Below are 16,323 nucleotides of genomic sequence, written 5' to 3' on the forward strand. Positions count from 1 at the left end.
AATCATGTCCACACACACATACACATTCATCACCAGCAGTGATTTATTTAGTGTCAGAACTTTGCAGCAGATTTCTGGTTATCATTTTAAAAACAAACATTAAAACAAAAATATATATAATTAGTTACAGTGTTCAAACTTCATCATACAAAAGAGGTGATGCGGAGTCTTGCAAGGATAGTGTAAGCTGGGACAAAGAGAGCAGACATGTCAGTCTGTTTGAAGAGCGCTGCAAGGGTGCAGTGGTACCCCTTTTCCACCAACATGAATTGTTTCCATTCCAATTCAAACACCTATTTTTGAACCGTTCTGAGCATTTCTACCAACAATAAATAGGTTCAGAACCTGAAAAGTTGGCTGGAACAAACTGCCACAATTGATGATGCATCTGTGATTTCAATGGTTCCACTCAAAACTTGTGGAATCACTGGTATGCTAGGTAGTAGGGCTGCCTCCTGAAAGTCAAAGTTTCAAATTGTTAGCCAAAAACCCCTCAGTTGGCTGAGATTCTTCAACTAAGTTGTCATTTTTTCATCAGTGTGCATTACAGTAACAAGATAAAAGTCAGAAGCTTACATGAATGTACAGGGACAATGCTTCTATGATGACTTATAGAGAACCTAAATATCTTTTTATTAGCTGGCACATTTATTTTTTAAAAATCCACATGACAGCATGGGACGGTGGTTAACTGACAAGAGAAGCTGAGACAAAATTTGCATGGATTGAACAGAGAGCAATGGAACAGCACGGCAGGCTGTTCACTTTTCAAACCAAGTTGCTAAATGACCACAAAAGTAACTGTGACGGAAGCAGAGAGGAGTGATAGAAAGGGAGTGCAGGTTAACACCGTGCAGTGGGTGACAACTGTGAGCAGCCACAAGAGACGGTCTGAGCTGCACCTGGATTTTCATACCTTAACTATATGCACAACGAAGTACACTTTTACTTTCTCTGACTGTGTGGAAATCTGATGTTTCACTTCACAGATGACGAAGAAAGGCATTAAAATATGAGGTAAGACATACTCATGTAGGCTGATGCAGGGACTTAAATGTGCGCTGAACTGAAAAATCTTCGTATTGAACAGTCAAATCCTATTCAACTGACAAAATTCTGGGTTGGGTTCAGCCCTAGTAGATAGCACCAATGTTCCACGAATCTTGACAGGAACTGGTTCAAGAACCAAGAGCGTATTTGGAAGAAAAGGGGTAAATGTGACCTGTGGACACCAGCAGGCTAATAGATGACAAGGTCCAGAGTTGAGAGTCAGTGTTTGCTCTTCTTTGACTTCTTGTGGCAGCGATGTGGCGACCGTGACCTGGACTTCCCTGCCTTCCTGTCTGGAGATGGTGATCGGGAACGTTTGGATTGTTTGGGAGACCTTGCCCTGTTAGAACAGACAGAACATATATTGACTTTGAGATTACAATAAGGACGAATACATCATTATACACAAAACCACCTCATGGCACTTGCTTTAAGGGAGAGGTGCTCCTCGATTTTCGGGACTGGTCATCAGGATCTCTGCTCCTTCGTCGTCTTCTGTCTGCGTCTTCACTTCTTTTCCTCCTTTCTTTGTCCCTTCTGTCATCCTTTGACTTGTCTTTTGACTTTGATGGCTCATTCTTTTCTTCATCCTTTTCAAACTCCTGTATTAGTCAGTAAAACATCCCAATAAACAACCCCAATAAAGTATTTTCCTGTTAAGATGCAAACATCACATGACCTTGGTTTGTAACTCAGGCGTCACACTCACACCCAATAGCCTGCAGGCTCTCCACGAGGGGGAGTCAGACCAGTCCAACACCTGCTAAACTGTTCCACCCTCAGTAATTGAAAAACATCAACACTGACACCTACAGGTAGAAATAGTAATATTTACTGTGTCAAAAAGCATCTTGGTTCAGTCCTTATCAACACCTGTGGTTGTTCCTTTGGATGAAGTCTTACAAACTAACAAGCAAAGAACCACTGATAACACTTGGGGAAGTGTAAACTTTGTTCTTACTTTAATGTTGAACTTGTGAAATATGAACATGACACACAAACATCAGCGAGGTGAAACTGAAGCTAGACTTTCCCACCATGTAGATGCATTGGACTAAATCTGCAGATCTGAAACTGGTAGCCCTGTGACTGTGTTCCACATTGGCTGTCTGGTTTTGAGGGCTTTGCTTTCAGTAACAGTGTTTTCTCTGTGCAAAATGACTAATTTTCATAATCTAATTTTAATGTACTAACAACAAGCACTTTTGTTAATTTTGCCCTATACTGTTACAGATTAAAGAAATATTTCTATTACACATCAGTGATGGTTGCATTTTTACTTTAGATAAGATAAATTACAGTAAGGTTTTATAAATAATTACTTATGAGTGGTTTTCCTTGTAATTCATACTTGAGTCAGTGAGTGTGTTTTATAAATGAGGCTCCAGGACACCTCCTATTTAACTCAAAGGTAAATTAAACATTAAACACTGATATAAAACTGTGTAGCAGCCCACCTTCTGTAGCAGTTTGTTCCTGTAGTGCTCCACTTGTTGTTGGATGCTCATTCCAGACTTCCTCTGCCTCTTGCCAGATTCCAACTCATCTTGAATCTTCATGATCTTGACCTGTGTCAGATAAATTTAATCAGTTCTGTCTATTTATTATCTATAATTCTGACACATTTTTGATTGAAGATACTGCCATAAGAAGGCAGCTTCCTATAGGGTAAAATGTAAATTTAAGGAAATTAGAATATGCTAATGCAGCTATTGCTCTAACTGTTCTATTCAACAGTTAGAACAAATAAAAAATTGCAAGAGAGCTACATTTCCTTATCAAATTAAATACAGTATATTTCTTCAACAGGATACTGAGGTGGACAGGAAGAATGACTTTTTAAAGTAAGTGTGTAAATAGCACAGGAAAACATCTACATCACCTCCAGTTCTCTCAACCTCTTCCTTTTGCTCTCAGACTTTTGAAATGTCTGGATGTCCACACTGTCATATTTGGGCGGACTGCAGGAGTCATCGCTGCTGTCACTCCCCGAGTCCTCGTCTCCATCCTGCGAGTTGACACTGTCACCAGGAGGGAGAGGAAAACAATACATCTTAAAAAAAACATTTGACTGGTCATGTATCCTGTGTGGCACTGATACCAACTACAGAGTCCTTACTTTACATTCACTTCATCTTCACTGTCTCGCTCCACCACCATGTCCCACTTTGACTCAGTGTTGGCTTAGAAAGAAAGGAAAAACATTGACCAGGTTCACAGTGGAAGCACACAGCAACATTATTAGAGTTAATTGAAACAGTATTGTGTGTGTGCAAAACTAACTAAAATAAAATAAAAAATTATGCAGTAAATGTCCTTATCTTCATTCTTTTTCCAATTTGGTGAAATTTGTCAAAACTCTACATGATCTGAGCTGAAAACGAAAATTAAAAATGAAATAAAAATAAAAACCACTGAAAAATACTATCACAACTTTGATACAGAGCGCATCTTGACCTTTGTTACCTTGAGAAAATGTCCCACTATCACCTGTCTTCTCCCACTTAGACAAAGGCACTCCGGTGAGCGGAACATTGCTCTCATCCACTAAGAAACATAAAAGACAGCTTGGTCAGGACAAGGGCGAGTCTCCAAGTTAAGAGACACGCTGTGATTACAGTTGTTTTTTTTTTAACTTCTCATGTCTTACATTTTTTACTGATTGGTTGGTGGTCTTAATCCTTTTCATTTTTTACTCTTTTGTAATTTATTTTATGTTTTTTTATATCTTGCTTGCTTGGATGACTTTATTAATACCTATAGGAAAAATGTGATATTTTCATGTCCTGTTGCCATGGTGTATTGATCTAACACTGTAGTTGATTAGGAACTGGAAAAGATGTGTTTTTTTTGATACATGTGGTGAACTCACAGGGCATCCCATCAATGTCATCCATGGTGACTCCTAAGGGAACACCATCGATGTCATCACTAGCGACTCCATCCAGAGGGTCCCAGCCCAGGGGGCAGCCGTCGAGGTCGTCCTCAGGAGCTCCATCCAAAGGTAACCCGTCTATAGTTGTGCTGTCCATTGGCGCACCATCAAGATCAGAGGACACTTCCTACAAGGAGACAGAAAAGGTAAGTTTGGATCTTCTTTATATTTAAATATTCAGCAACATGAACATTTTTGAAATGTGTTGAAATGCAATCTAATCTAATAATGCCCATTATATAATATCATAGTAATATGTAATATAATAAAAATATTCAGCTCACCTCTGCCGTCTCTTTCTGCTCATCCACCGCTTTGGTGAAGCCCAGAAAGATGTTCTGAAGCTGGATTAGATAAGGCTCAGGATAAATGGCCCAGTCTTCCCAAGCTCTAAAACAACTCATGACCTTTTGCTGTGAAGACGGAAGATGAAATTGTTTTTGTTGTTGTTGCTCTATTTTTGGTAAATGTATGTGATGCAAATGAAAGACTTGATTACCTTAAACTGTTCAGCCTGCAACCTGGCTTGTATGTTTTTGTGTACTGCGTTGAGGTCTTCAAATATCTGTCTTAGCTTTGTTTCAAAACTGAAAAGGCAAGAGACGGACTATCAGATGTAGAAGAAATAAATCAGGATAAAAGTGTAAAAGCTAAAATTAAGTTAAGGGAAAAATTAAGGGAAGTTCTCGTACTATTTACGGTAATATGATGCACCAGCTACTTTGGCACATGAGTTGTGCAAGATGTCAGATACAAGGTACAATCTGGCAATCTGTGGGAATGAAGACAAAAAAAGAAAAAAAAGGGGGAAGAAGATGTGAATGAAATCAGCTCTCTGTTTCTACACAAATGAATACATAAATAATTATGTAATTCAAAGCTTTATTGTCATCATAAATAAATTAGATAATTAATGAGACAATGCATATGTTACTTTTTAGTGGATTTATGCATTGATTTTTTATGTGTTTACACATTTGTATATTTATATAACATGTATTCATCTGTATCTATTTTTTTATACTTATTTTATACAAATCTATTACATATTCATTTATTTATATCTGCAAATGAATCTATGGATAAACAAAAGTCTATGTAAATAAATAATTAAATAGAATTGTAACTGAATGATAAAGTAACTATACAATTATTTATGTATTTCAATATTTTGTTTCGTGCAACTTTATTTATATACAGACTAATGCTTATATAAAGAGTTATATAAACTAGCCTTCTTCTGAAGCGGCGTTTCAAGGAGTGAAAACGATTCAGTGATGTGTGCCACGACTTCCTCTGCTGCGTCCGCTCGCTCCAGACAGAACAGCATGGCGTTGGCGATGTCTTCTCTGCTTGGACTGAGCTCTTTAAGTAATGTCTCCAGCCTCTGTCTGTGCCTGAATGATGTTTACAGAGGAATAACAAGAGGTCTACATCCAATTCAACTAAAGTTACAAAGATAAATGTTATTATGCCCGCTAAACATACTCACTCAGCTCTGAGCTGCCCTTTCTTCACCTCCTCCTCAAGGGGTGCATCCTCCTCCACCTCTGCCCCATCCTCACCTCTCTGAGAGTAGTTGTTTAGGACAGGGGGTCTCCATATGGAGCCTCCCCGAAACATACGGAAATCTGCAGTCCTCCATTCTGTCGGGGACTCTCCCTGTGTAAAGTATAAGGACGAAGTTCAAGGGAACTCGCATACAAATACACCACGGGCTCCCAAATGTTTTCAGCTCGAGGCACAAAAGAAAAATTTGACAGAACTCAACTTTACAAAAATACATCATGAATTGCCATAACATCTACATCTGCTAAAGAGTCTGTTCAGAACATGGAGGTTTATGTAGCCTAATTGTCATTTTCGTGCCGGTTTGTGGTTTTAACCATTTCAGAGTTGGTTGCTGATGGTGCTGAGAGTTTCTTTCTGCTTCTCATTATGCGCTGTGTGCCACAACATCACCATTACACTTACCAAACAGAGGAAGGTAGAATTAAAAGCCTGCCTCTAATACAGCCCTGCTTCAAATAAAGCTCTGTCACTTTCTGTGGTTGAGGTAAATAAAGGCCTTGGTCACTATTTGAGAAAATATGGTGTGCCTTTTACTCTGTCATTTTGTGAGTTTGGGAAAATCTGAGATACATTGGGGTTTCCTTCTCATGAAGTAAAAGCATCTATCAGTTTTTAGTTCTTCCCTCTTGTCAGCTGCAGCTTTTTCTTGGCAGTAAAATCATACCTGGAGGATGGAGAAAAGTTTCCAGCGATAGTACACGTGATCTTGGCTTTTGTTGTCAAAAAGAAACCTGAGACAAAAATAAAGAGCAAATTTAACATGTACCCATCCGGGTCATTTACTGTACAAGACCAACACATGACCAGCTATGGCAACACTCACCTGTAATCTGGATTGTTTTTCTCCTTGTTCATTATAACGGCTTCAAACACATGGCCTTCACGCACCACAAACTCTATCATCCTGTGAATGAGGAATAATAGATTCCTGCGGGGACAAAAGACTGTATCAGAGCAGAGTTTGTGTCAAAACTCTCAAAGCACACTCGTCTCTCTTTCAGTCTTTCAGCTAGTGGCCCATGCAAACTGCAGGCTGATCGCTAATACACCATTCCATGTCGTAGCATTCACTGTTTAAAATATAATAAGGTAATAGCCCATGGGACACTATAAAACACTGGATAAAACTGCATAGTCACTGTGTGACAGATACAGATTCAGCATATTTTAATAGTCCTGGGTTACTGTGTCCATGAAAGGAGTAAAAGATATCACACAAATCACAATATCAATTCATGAACACTGACTTAACTTTTAAGAACTGAAAGCCCCAGTCCAAAGTTTAAGTTTAGCCATTTTGTACTAAACAGATTTTCAGCTATAAAATTCATACTTGGATGGTTTTTAGTTTTAAGGGCACCAAATTTAGTAGATTTGATGTAATAGCCTGAAAATGTGTACTTTCAGACAGTAAAACCTATTCAAGATAATAAATCGGCATCAGGGTGACAACATTTCCACAGGCAGCTAGACACTGTAGAGTGGTTACTGTGGACTGGGGCTTCAGGCCTGAACAGTTCAGTATGTTCATGCAGTGTTGGTGATTTTGTGTCAGATCTACCACTGCAGTTAACACTTTCATATTTCTCACTACTCTAACCTGAAGCAGTACCTAGTTTTGATTTATGACACTAGCATGAATCTACTCCTGGCACTGTCTGACTTAGGTTAATGTTAAATCTATCTGCCTTCTAGCTGTATCCGTCTGCAGTGTCTCAGCCAACCCATTGGAAACCCAGGGCTCAAAGATGTTGGTATAAATCAGTGGCTCTAACAGTCTTTTACAAAGTCTATCAATATTCATGTTTCACAATGACACACATTAATATTATGATAGGAACAACATGAATTATCTGACGTATTTGAGCAAACCAGAACGAGAAAATATCGGTGTCTAGACAGAATACAAACTACATTCACTGTATGTAAATCTGAGGCCAGGGGGACCTTTGATATCTGCAATAAGAGCCCTCAGTCCTGAGTTGCAGATGTCAAAGACCCCACGTACACAAGGTATTAAAATGCGTTCTGTATCCAGACACGTTATCAGGATAAGGTAAAATGCATGTTAATGCATTAAGGTGTAAATGCATTCTGACTGAAATGTGATCAGATCTGCCTGACATCTGGAGGTAGTCTGGCTCATGTTTTGTTTTAATCTTAGGGAGGTGTAAATGTAATCTGTACATGTTGGCATCCATACAAAACATAACATTAATTTAGAGAGAATTTAGAGAGTGAGCAAGCAAGAAGGGCGGAAAGACACATGCCTCTAACCACTGATTATACATTTATTTTGTGACATCTGTGTTATTCAATGAAAGCAAGGGCCATGGGTTTTAGTGGGCTGACCAGGGTGAGCGCAGTCATTCATATCAAATCGTACTCAAATGTTTCATTCGTTGACGTTTATGGGACACTTTCTGCGTCAGCAATCATGTGGGATGCCAAAGAGAAGTATCTTGGGTCCTCTTTTTTTTTCTATATATAAATGAATTAAAAACAGCCACAGCAATCGTTTTTTTTTTTATTAGTAAGTATTTGAGTCTCTTTTAATAGTAGCACATAAGGACGTTAATGTTGATTGTACTGTTTTCACTTGCTGTCTTGTTGTTTGTGTGTTGTCTTTTGGTAAGTGTTATAGAGAGCCACAATTATTGTGTCTTTATCCTCTGTGATTTTTAATATATGTACTGTTGGTTTGTCATAGACAGCATTTCAGCAACTTTATAAAGTTCACCCGTAACTCAACAACCCACAAAACGCTGTGATTATTAAATGGAGTCTGGGGCAGACTTGCAGCGACCTTTAATAACTCGCACATAAGTTTTGCTCTGGAGGACAGAGATCTGATCTCATTGCGGACAACAAGAACACATTAACAATGCACAGGGAAGATGTGATTGTATATTATCTGAATAACGTACCCGGATACAGATTCTATTGTAATACCAGGTGGTAACTGGGTGAAACACTCCAAAGAGTTTTGGGTTGTTTACCATGTCGTACATGTCAAATGCATTAACAGCTCTTAGGAATGGAACCTCCTGCCTGAAATAATCAGCATGGACACAAGAACAGTGCACCACAGCCTCTGTCCTATTACACTTGTATTGTAACAGCTGGTCAGTCGTAGTATGAAGAGTGTGTGTACCTTTCGGTTGGGATAACCACTTTGACTACGGCTTCGGACAGAGTCTGTTTGTGAAGTCAAACCAAATAGTGAAAATATTAAAAAATGAGCACTTGTACAGATGAAACACTGCAGGATACATACAGCATAGAAAACCATGATAGCATTCATAGTCAGTGAAGTGGGGAGAGGGTTACTGCTTTAGTGCTCCACCTAATTATTCTAAAAATGCTAAACCATCTACACTACATGCTAAACTAATTTATCTCAAAGATTTAAGAGCTTATATTAACATTAGTATAACGTTTAAATTAACATGGTGCATACACAGTCAAACTGTGCATTGCCATATCCCTGCATGTTCTAATGACACCACACACACAAGGTGATCAATTAAAAGAATGAACAAACATGCAACATAATAATAACATGATTCACAACTTTTTAGAATGATTAATGACATATTACAGTTTTGCTTCTTAGATGTAGATTTATTCTTAATCATTTGCAGGACCGGCTGTGGTTTGATATTATTGTATTTTAAAAGGGATAGTTCAAATTATTTGAAGTGGAGATGTATGAGGTGCTTATCGATAGACAGTACCTGTGGTAGATGCCAGTCGACACACAGACGCTAAGCAATCTCTCTCTCTCAACAAGACTCTATAGGCCAAAATAAGTAATTTTACCTCATAGAACACAGGAGTTTCTGGTCTACCACTGCCTTAATCTATTAGTTGGGTAGGTTAACGTTAGTTCAGATTCACTGAAGTCACACAAGTCAACAAGGAAACAGTAGACAGAAACTCCCATTCTCTGCAAGATAAAATGACTGATTTTGCCACTGAAGCCTCATTGAATGAGAGAGAGCAATATTTGGTTTATACAAGAGTGGGTTCTCATTGGTGAAGGCTGTCTGATGGAAAGGTAGGAAAGCAGTGAAAATATTCTAAATATAGCATACACTTAAACTGATATTGGCTTTTTAGATGGGCCTTATTAAAGTAGATAAAATACCTTTTGCACACACTGACACAAGTACCTCATACAACCCTACTTCAAATAATTTGAAGTATTCCTTTAAGTTATCATAAAGGCCAAATTATTAGTGTGTGCATTTTTCTAGAAAGTGTGAGAAAGAGTGGAGCACTGCTTCTTATACAAGATAACCTTCTCTAAAGGCTCATCATCCCTTCATTTTAACATTGTTGTACAGACTGTAATTCCTCCTCCAATACACAAACACAAACATCCCAATGCACCTAACACCCAATACACCTAAATATCAAACTCCACATTGCAGAGACATAATGATCATGTAGACGCCTCAGAGAGCTGATAATGTTACCTTGTCGAGGTCCCCTTTGGACATGCCCAGAGGCTTGGTGAAGTCATTGCGGAATCGATCCCTTGGCTGAGCATTGAAAGGCAGACCAGATGGGGGTGGCGGTGTGGCCCTCACCCCCACCGGTGTGTAGAGTGGCTGAGGGGGAATGCGAGCTGGTTTACCCCATCCCAGTTTCATTTCAAACCCCATAATCACTTTACCTACAATACAAACATCACAGCCAGTGTCAGTGAGCATACAATAACAGTAATGGGGATAATGCAGTCTGTAAATCAAACCTCTCAACTGTACCATCAAGTGCAGCCAAGGCTCTCTCTGCGTCTTTCCGTGTCATGAAAGCCACAAAGGCTCTGTTGGACGTCCTGCAGCGCTCCTCGTCTGTTCGGGGCCACATGATCTTCACGCTGGCTAGGGGGCCATACTTCCCAAACTCTTTGCAGAGCATCTCCTCATTCATCTGAAAAACAATGCAAAAAATGAAGAGTGACAATTGTACATCTATGTTGTGGTGAGCCACAGTTAGTGTGCTCCCTTACCTTTGGGCTAATGCAGCTAATGTAGAGGTTAGTGGTAGTTGGCACTGTGAGGTCATCATATAATGCTGTAGGGAAAAACAGGATTGAGGTTTCCATGATCTAAAGATAACCAATTTCAACTAATAAAACAAATTATTTGAAGTCATACTTGATCGTCCTGACAATGGTATGTCCAGATCTCCATATCCTCCTCCCCCTCCTCCTCCTGCTCCACCAGGGTCATTTTTCTTCCTTTTATGTCTTTCTTCACGCTCTTCTTGTATTCTGCATTTTTCAAAACATAAACATAGACTTACATCTGCCACCAATATATCAACAAACTGAGCTGAATCATGCACACTTGCAAAAAGACTTACAGTTTAAGTTCTTCTTTGAAGAGTTCGAGATTACTCTTTTTCTTTTCTTCTGTCTTTCTTTTAAATGTCTGTTAATCAAACAGGCAACCATTGCAGTTATTATTACAATTCATTAATTACAGAGATCATGAGCAATGTTTAAAGACCTCCACTCAAAAATGTTTTGTTCTTGTTCCTACAGTTGAGTGTCACTGTGCAGAATGGTGTATGTGCAGAGTTTGACACTACAAGTCTTTACATTCAGCTGCTGAAAGAGGAAAGTTTCTACAAGGTCATTGAAAATCTGATTTTAAGGAGTCGGCCTACAAGTATAATTTGTGAAGACATTTTCTGATCAGCAGAAAAATTTTAGAAATGAACAAACATAGCATATTCATACATTCTGGAATTTTTAATGAGGTAGAACAAGTAGATGACACTAAGGATTTTAATGTGGACATTACACTTTTCTTGTGGACAAAAGACATATCAGACGCACATTATTATTCCAAGCAGACAGTTTGTATGTATGTCTGAATGTAAGTCTGGAGGGGATCTTTAAACATGAGTGTAAATAGTATATTTGCATTGATATGGCCATTACACAAACATCAGAGTACTAACTTACAGTCTTTTTGCTTTCAGCAGATGACACTGGTGAGACATGCTGGGACACAGGGACTAACTTCGTAGCAGGTCGATACAGCTTACTTTTCTTCACCTCTGCCGCTTCCTCCTCTGCAAAAAAAAAAGTGATCCCTGAACACTGACCAACTATCCAACAGTGCATTAGGTTATAGTAATTAAAGTTTATAAAAACAGGACAAGGGTGTTTTCTCAACACTGTCCTTTTGCTGGTCAGCAGGATATCTGAACAGCTTCCTGCAGAATAAGATACACAGACTGGCCGTGGTTTCAAGAATGACGGATATGATTTTTTCTTTTTGAGTGTCAGTCTTGCTGCAGTTAAGATTTAAATAAGGGAATGTATTTTTGTGTAACAGTACAGTAAGTTGAGAACTCCTCATTATTTGACTTTATAACTTGAATTATAATGATAATGGACGCTGACTATGGATCCCCAGAGTGAATGAATTTTATTAAACCATTCAAGAATATGGTAATATATAAGAATATTTCACTGTGGAGTCAGCCTGACATTCTTTAATACTTATTTTCAGTTCTCTTAAGGTGTCCAGGTCATTCAGTTTAACAGATAACTCATGATTCATCTTTTGTCCAGACATGCCATGCAGAAAAAGATGAACATTATTGCAACACACGTGGCTGCGTCCTATCATAAAACTAGATTGAAAGTCATTAAGTCCTGGCTGCTGACCTTTAGGTGCGTTTACAATACCCCCACGGACAAAAGTTTTCACTCCACTTTTCTCGCTGGTCTCAAATGATGCCAAGAATTCTTCAAAAACCTCTGCTGCTTTTTCTTCCTCCTGGAAAATCACACACGTATTTTATGTCTTCTCTCAGTTCACTGTTGATCAAATTCAAAGTTTTAAGATTGGCAATTACTAATATGGGTTTATTTCACACATATTTTTATAATAAGAATTATGTACACCATTTTATAAATACAAAAAAACCCCACTAAATCATATCATGTCATAACAACACCAACCTTACCTTTTTCTTGCGCTCCTCTTTGTCTTTCTTTGTGAGAGTTTTGATTGGAGTGACAGGTTTTCCCTTTCTGTCTGCCATACTCAAACTGCAAATAAATAAATAAAAATGGAAAGATCACTTTTTTCATACTTTACGGTATTAATTGTTTAATTTTTTTTTTTTTTTTTTTTAAAGAATCACAGTAACATTTCTGTTCAGTCTATGAAATGATACCATTTTAGGGATTTTTTTCAGCTGATACTGATAACCTCTTTCTTCAATTACCTGCTTCTTATGGCAAATAAAACACCAAATAATTTCACTTTTTTTATTTTAAAAGTATATTCTTATAACCTGTAGTTTATGCATACCTGAGCGTAAGAAAGGCTCAGATGCAGTGACAAAAAAGATGGATGATTTGATATTCCATAAAGATGACTGGGCCAAATCTGACAATGCTATCACAACAAAAACAAAGTTTTGAACCTGATTTAGTTTTTTCCTCAGAAAGTACATAAAAAAACACAAATATAGGCTGGCTTTTATAAAACACTTTGTCTAAGAATTCATATTAAATGCTTTGAAATAAAATGTCAATATATGTCACATATTATTATAGCCGATGTTTAACTGCTATAATCAGGGTACACCTTTTCCGAGGTAAAATTCAAGCACTTAACAAGAATTTTCAAAGTGCATTTTCAAGCTTTTCCAGCACTTTACAACTGTGGCAAATTAGATATTTATATTTGTATACTTAAAATTATTATTTCACCTCTCCATCACATTAAATCTCCTGTTATTGTGCTATAAACAACAAAAAATTTTGTTTTTTTTTCTGATAGCATTCTTCAGAGGGGTAACAAAAGGTAAACTTAATAAAGTTTTATATTTCAAAATGTGTGACCTGTCTGTAAGTAGATGTGACACCCTACATAACTTTGCTGAGCCAGTACCCAACTTATTTTGTTTCTTTATCTAAAAAGTAAATTATTCAGTCAGGTGTCGATTTATTATGAAAGTAATGCAATTTCAAGCAGTTTATCCAAGTCCAAGCACTTTTCAAACCTCAGAAACACTACATTGAAATTCAAGTGTTTTCAAGGATTTCCAGCACCCATAGTAACCCTGTATAATTTAATGACTGGAATAACAAAACATTTTTTCTCATTTTTGGGAATTTCCCATTATTGGCTGACAATTTATCTGCCCTGATATTTATCGTGCATCCTTTACCTTGTGTGTACAAACTGTACATCACTTTCAGTCAGTGGGGAACAGTTAATAATAAGACACCTCCCTGGTCCTCTGGGGGGGGACAGGGTGGGACTCACAGCAGACATGAACTGTTTTCTGTTGAGTCACTTAACTTCATATGTATCATTTCAGGTATCCAGTCTTTGGTCAAATAATACATACAGGCCATGTGACAGGTAAAGCACAAAGCAGGACTTTGCAAAACTGAAACTTTGCACATCTGAACAACACAAAGCAAAGTCTAGCTAGTTTTATTCATACCTCAGACACAACATATGTTCAGATGAGATGGAAACTTAACACTCTTTTAATAAGTTATCTGCAGCCAAGCAGACATACCTTATTATATAATGTGGCTGTTTCAACTTGATAATACCACTCAGTTAACCTCCTACATGTCCTGTGCTGCAGCTCATTAGTTAACTTGTTTATAGCACAAACAGTTTAAAAGGCCTGCTGGACTAAATATAAGCTGCTATCATTGCACTGTGCTAACGTTAGCTAGCATGAATGTTTAGCTTAGCCTCGACTCAAGTGATGTGGTAAACTAACTCAGCGTTAACATTTGTATGTTAAACACAGCTGATATCTCCCCGTCCACCGTCACCCAATCACCCACAGACGAAAAGACCCCTTTCTTATCGCTAACATCTGCTAACTCTGCTAGCTAACATAACAGTCTCATATTTGCTTCTGCAAAAAAACACCGGACTGACCGCACAGAGGAGGAGACTATTAACCCACACTGCATGCACATAGCTAAAACTGTAACTTACAAAATGAGTCATGCTATTGCTTCACCATTGTGGTTCCGACGACAATTATTTCTATCACAACAACAGGCTAAGAAGAGGAGAGATATGAAGAGGAGCAGCTGGAGCTGTAGAGAGAGGACGCTGCTCCGCTCCGCACGATAATAAATAATGAGCCTGTCACTGTGCTGCTGCTTACATATTCATGAAGGACTTTAGAGATAAAGTCAAATTCATGTGACCTGTTCACTGTGCATTAGCCTGCTTGGTAAATTTTACAAAAATTTTAATCTCAAATTTTATTTTAATTTTTTTTACTGATTTTACAGTTCCTTCATAGTCTATTATCAGAATAGCAGCGGCTTGTTATACAGAAATAAGAGACCTCAGTGTTATTATTGACCAAAGCCATGAAATAATTCACAATAACGACCTGCTCATTGTACATAAACCCTTACTGGTAGGAGAGTTTCACCAGACACACAGTATGACCTTTTCTGAAGTTATGGGTATAAACAAGTCTTGTAGTTGAGTGAAACACCCATCTATGTGTCTGGTCCTTTCACCCTAATAAAAACATGAAGTGACTTCTAAATGTTATGCACGCTCCTCAGATTACTCTCATCATCAGTCATTTGACTGATGACAGAAACAGTCTAATGAATGCATTAAACCATACATCAGTCTCAACACATCTTTTTTCTAGCTCTGCAAAATTTTTTTTTTTCTAGTAAATTGCATTCAAAAAACTTTGCAAATATAATAATAAATATATGGAGCATTTTCTTTATCTGAATGGTAAAAAGTAATATATATTTCCCATTATTGGCCCCAATATTTATAATGCATCCCTATTATACACAACATTTAAAAAAGTGTAGGTGACAATATATTTTTGTCGCACTCTTTTTTATTTCCATGTTCCACGTACGGTTCATAAAATATGTTGTTGCCTTTCACAAATGATATTAAAATTATGATGCATGATAAGACAAGGCAAGATAAACTGGGACTTTATTTATCATGAGGGGAAAAGGGTTTTTTTTCACAGCAGCCATTTTGACCTGAAATAATATGGTAAACACAGGTGTTATCAATGAAACTAATTAAGTTTCTGTTCAGGTCAAACAAAGTCAAGGTTCTAGCTATTGTGCATCTTGGCTCACTGGAGAGTTTCAGCTACACTACATGCAATGGGACCTTAATTGGTATCACTGGTAACACCTGTGTTTATCCTGCTAGTTCATATCAATATATGGGTGCCGTGAAAAGGGTCTGTTGTTGTGCAGAAGTTGCAAAACAAAGTAGGAGATATATAATGTAAATATAAAGAGTGCAAATATGAAATATCAGTTAAGGTGCACAAGTATCAAACAGACATCCAAATATACACAGTGCCAAAAATATGAAAAAGTTAACCAGAAGGTGACTTCCTTTGAGTTAAGTTTTGATAAATGTTCTTTTATTTGGTAATTAAATAATGGAAAACTGTTAAAATGTACATTTTGCCTTGAAGCAATACCATGCTGTTATGGATTTGACATTTTTAGTATTGTGTATTTAGGTCAAGATGTCAGGGTTGTAAATGCATTGATAAATATTTTATTTTATTTTATTTTATCTCTTCAGCAGCAGCTTTTAACACAATTGATCAAACACTGAAATGTGACTAAAGAGGGTTATGATGGTTTGGTTTGATAGACTGTTGATATGCCGACACCCTTTCACACATTAATTCCTATAGGATGTTCCATAATGATACAGTGTTGATTGAAGGTAACATCC

At 37.6% G+C, this 16,323-nt stretch overlaps 1 protein-coding gene across 2 annotated transcripts; it reads right to left on the reverse strand.

The window, feature by feature from the left end:
* Nucleotides 1–21: 21 nt before the first annotated feature.
* Nucleotides 22–14,695, reverse strand: LOC146318889 (U2 snRNP-associated SURP motif-containing protein). Of its 2 annotated transcripts, none has more exons than XM_084731092.1 (23): nucleotides 14,563–14,695; nucleotides 12,551–12,635; nucleotides 12,249–12,360; nucleotides 11,538–11,647; nucleotides 10,931–10,998; nucleotides 10,723–10,838; nucleotides 10,575–10,639; nucleotides 10,330–10,495; nucleotides 10,039–10,238; nucleotides 8,712–8,755; nucleotides 6,381–6,485; nucleotides 6,222–6,288; nucleotides 5,478–5,647; nucleotides 5,220–5,382; nucleotides 4,678–4,757; nucleotides 4,485–4,572; nucleotides 4,270–4,398; nucleotides 3,923–4,112; nucleotides 3,517–3,597; nucleotides 3,170–3,233; nucleotides 2,933–3,071; nucleotides 2,508–2,618; nucleotides 22–1,652 (listed from the first exon to the last, which is right to left on the reverse strand). In XM_084731092.1, exons 2-23 carry the CDS (start codon nucleotides 12,626–12,628, stop codon nucleotides 1,467–1,469), a joined length of 2,532 nt encoding a protein of 843 aa, XP_084587218.1. In that variant the 5' UTR covers nucleotides 12,629–12,635; nucleotides 14,563–14,695; the 3' UTR covers nucleotides 22–1,466. The 2 variants fall into 2 exon arrangements, with proteins under 2 accessions (XP_084587218.1, XP_084587219.1); XM_084731093.1 differs by lacking the exon at nucleotides 14,563–14,695 and having other exon boundaries at nucleotides 22–1,390; nucleotides 1,480–1,652; nucleotides 12,551–12,628.
* Nucleotides 14,696–16,323: the final 1,628 nt, after the last annotated feature.

Source organism: Lutjanus erythropterus, chromosome 11 (genome assembly GCF_056507025.1).
Source record: "Lutjanus erythropterus isolate fLutEry1 chromosome 11, fLutEry1.hap2, whole genome shotgun sequence".
Classification (NCBI taxonomy): domain Eukaryota; kingdom Metazoa; phylum Chordata; class Actinopteri; order Lutjaniformes; family Lutjanidae; genus Lutjanus; species Lutjanus erythropterus.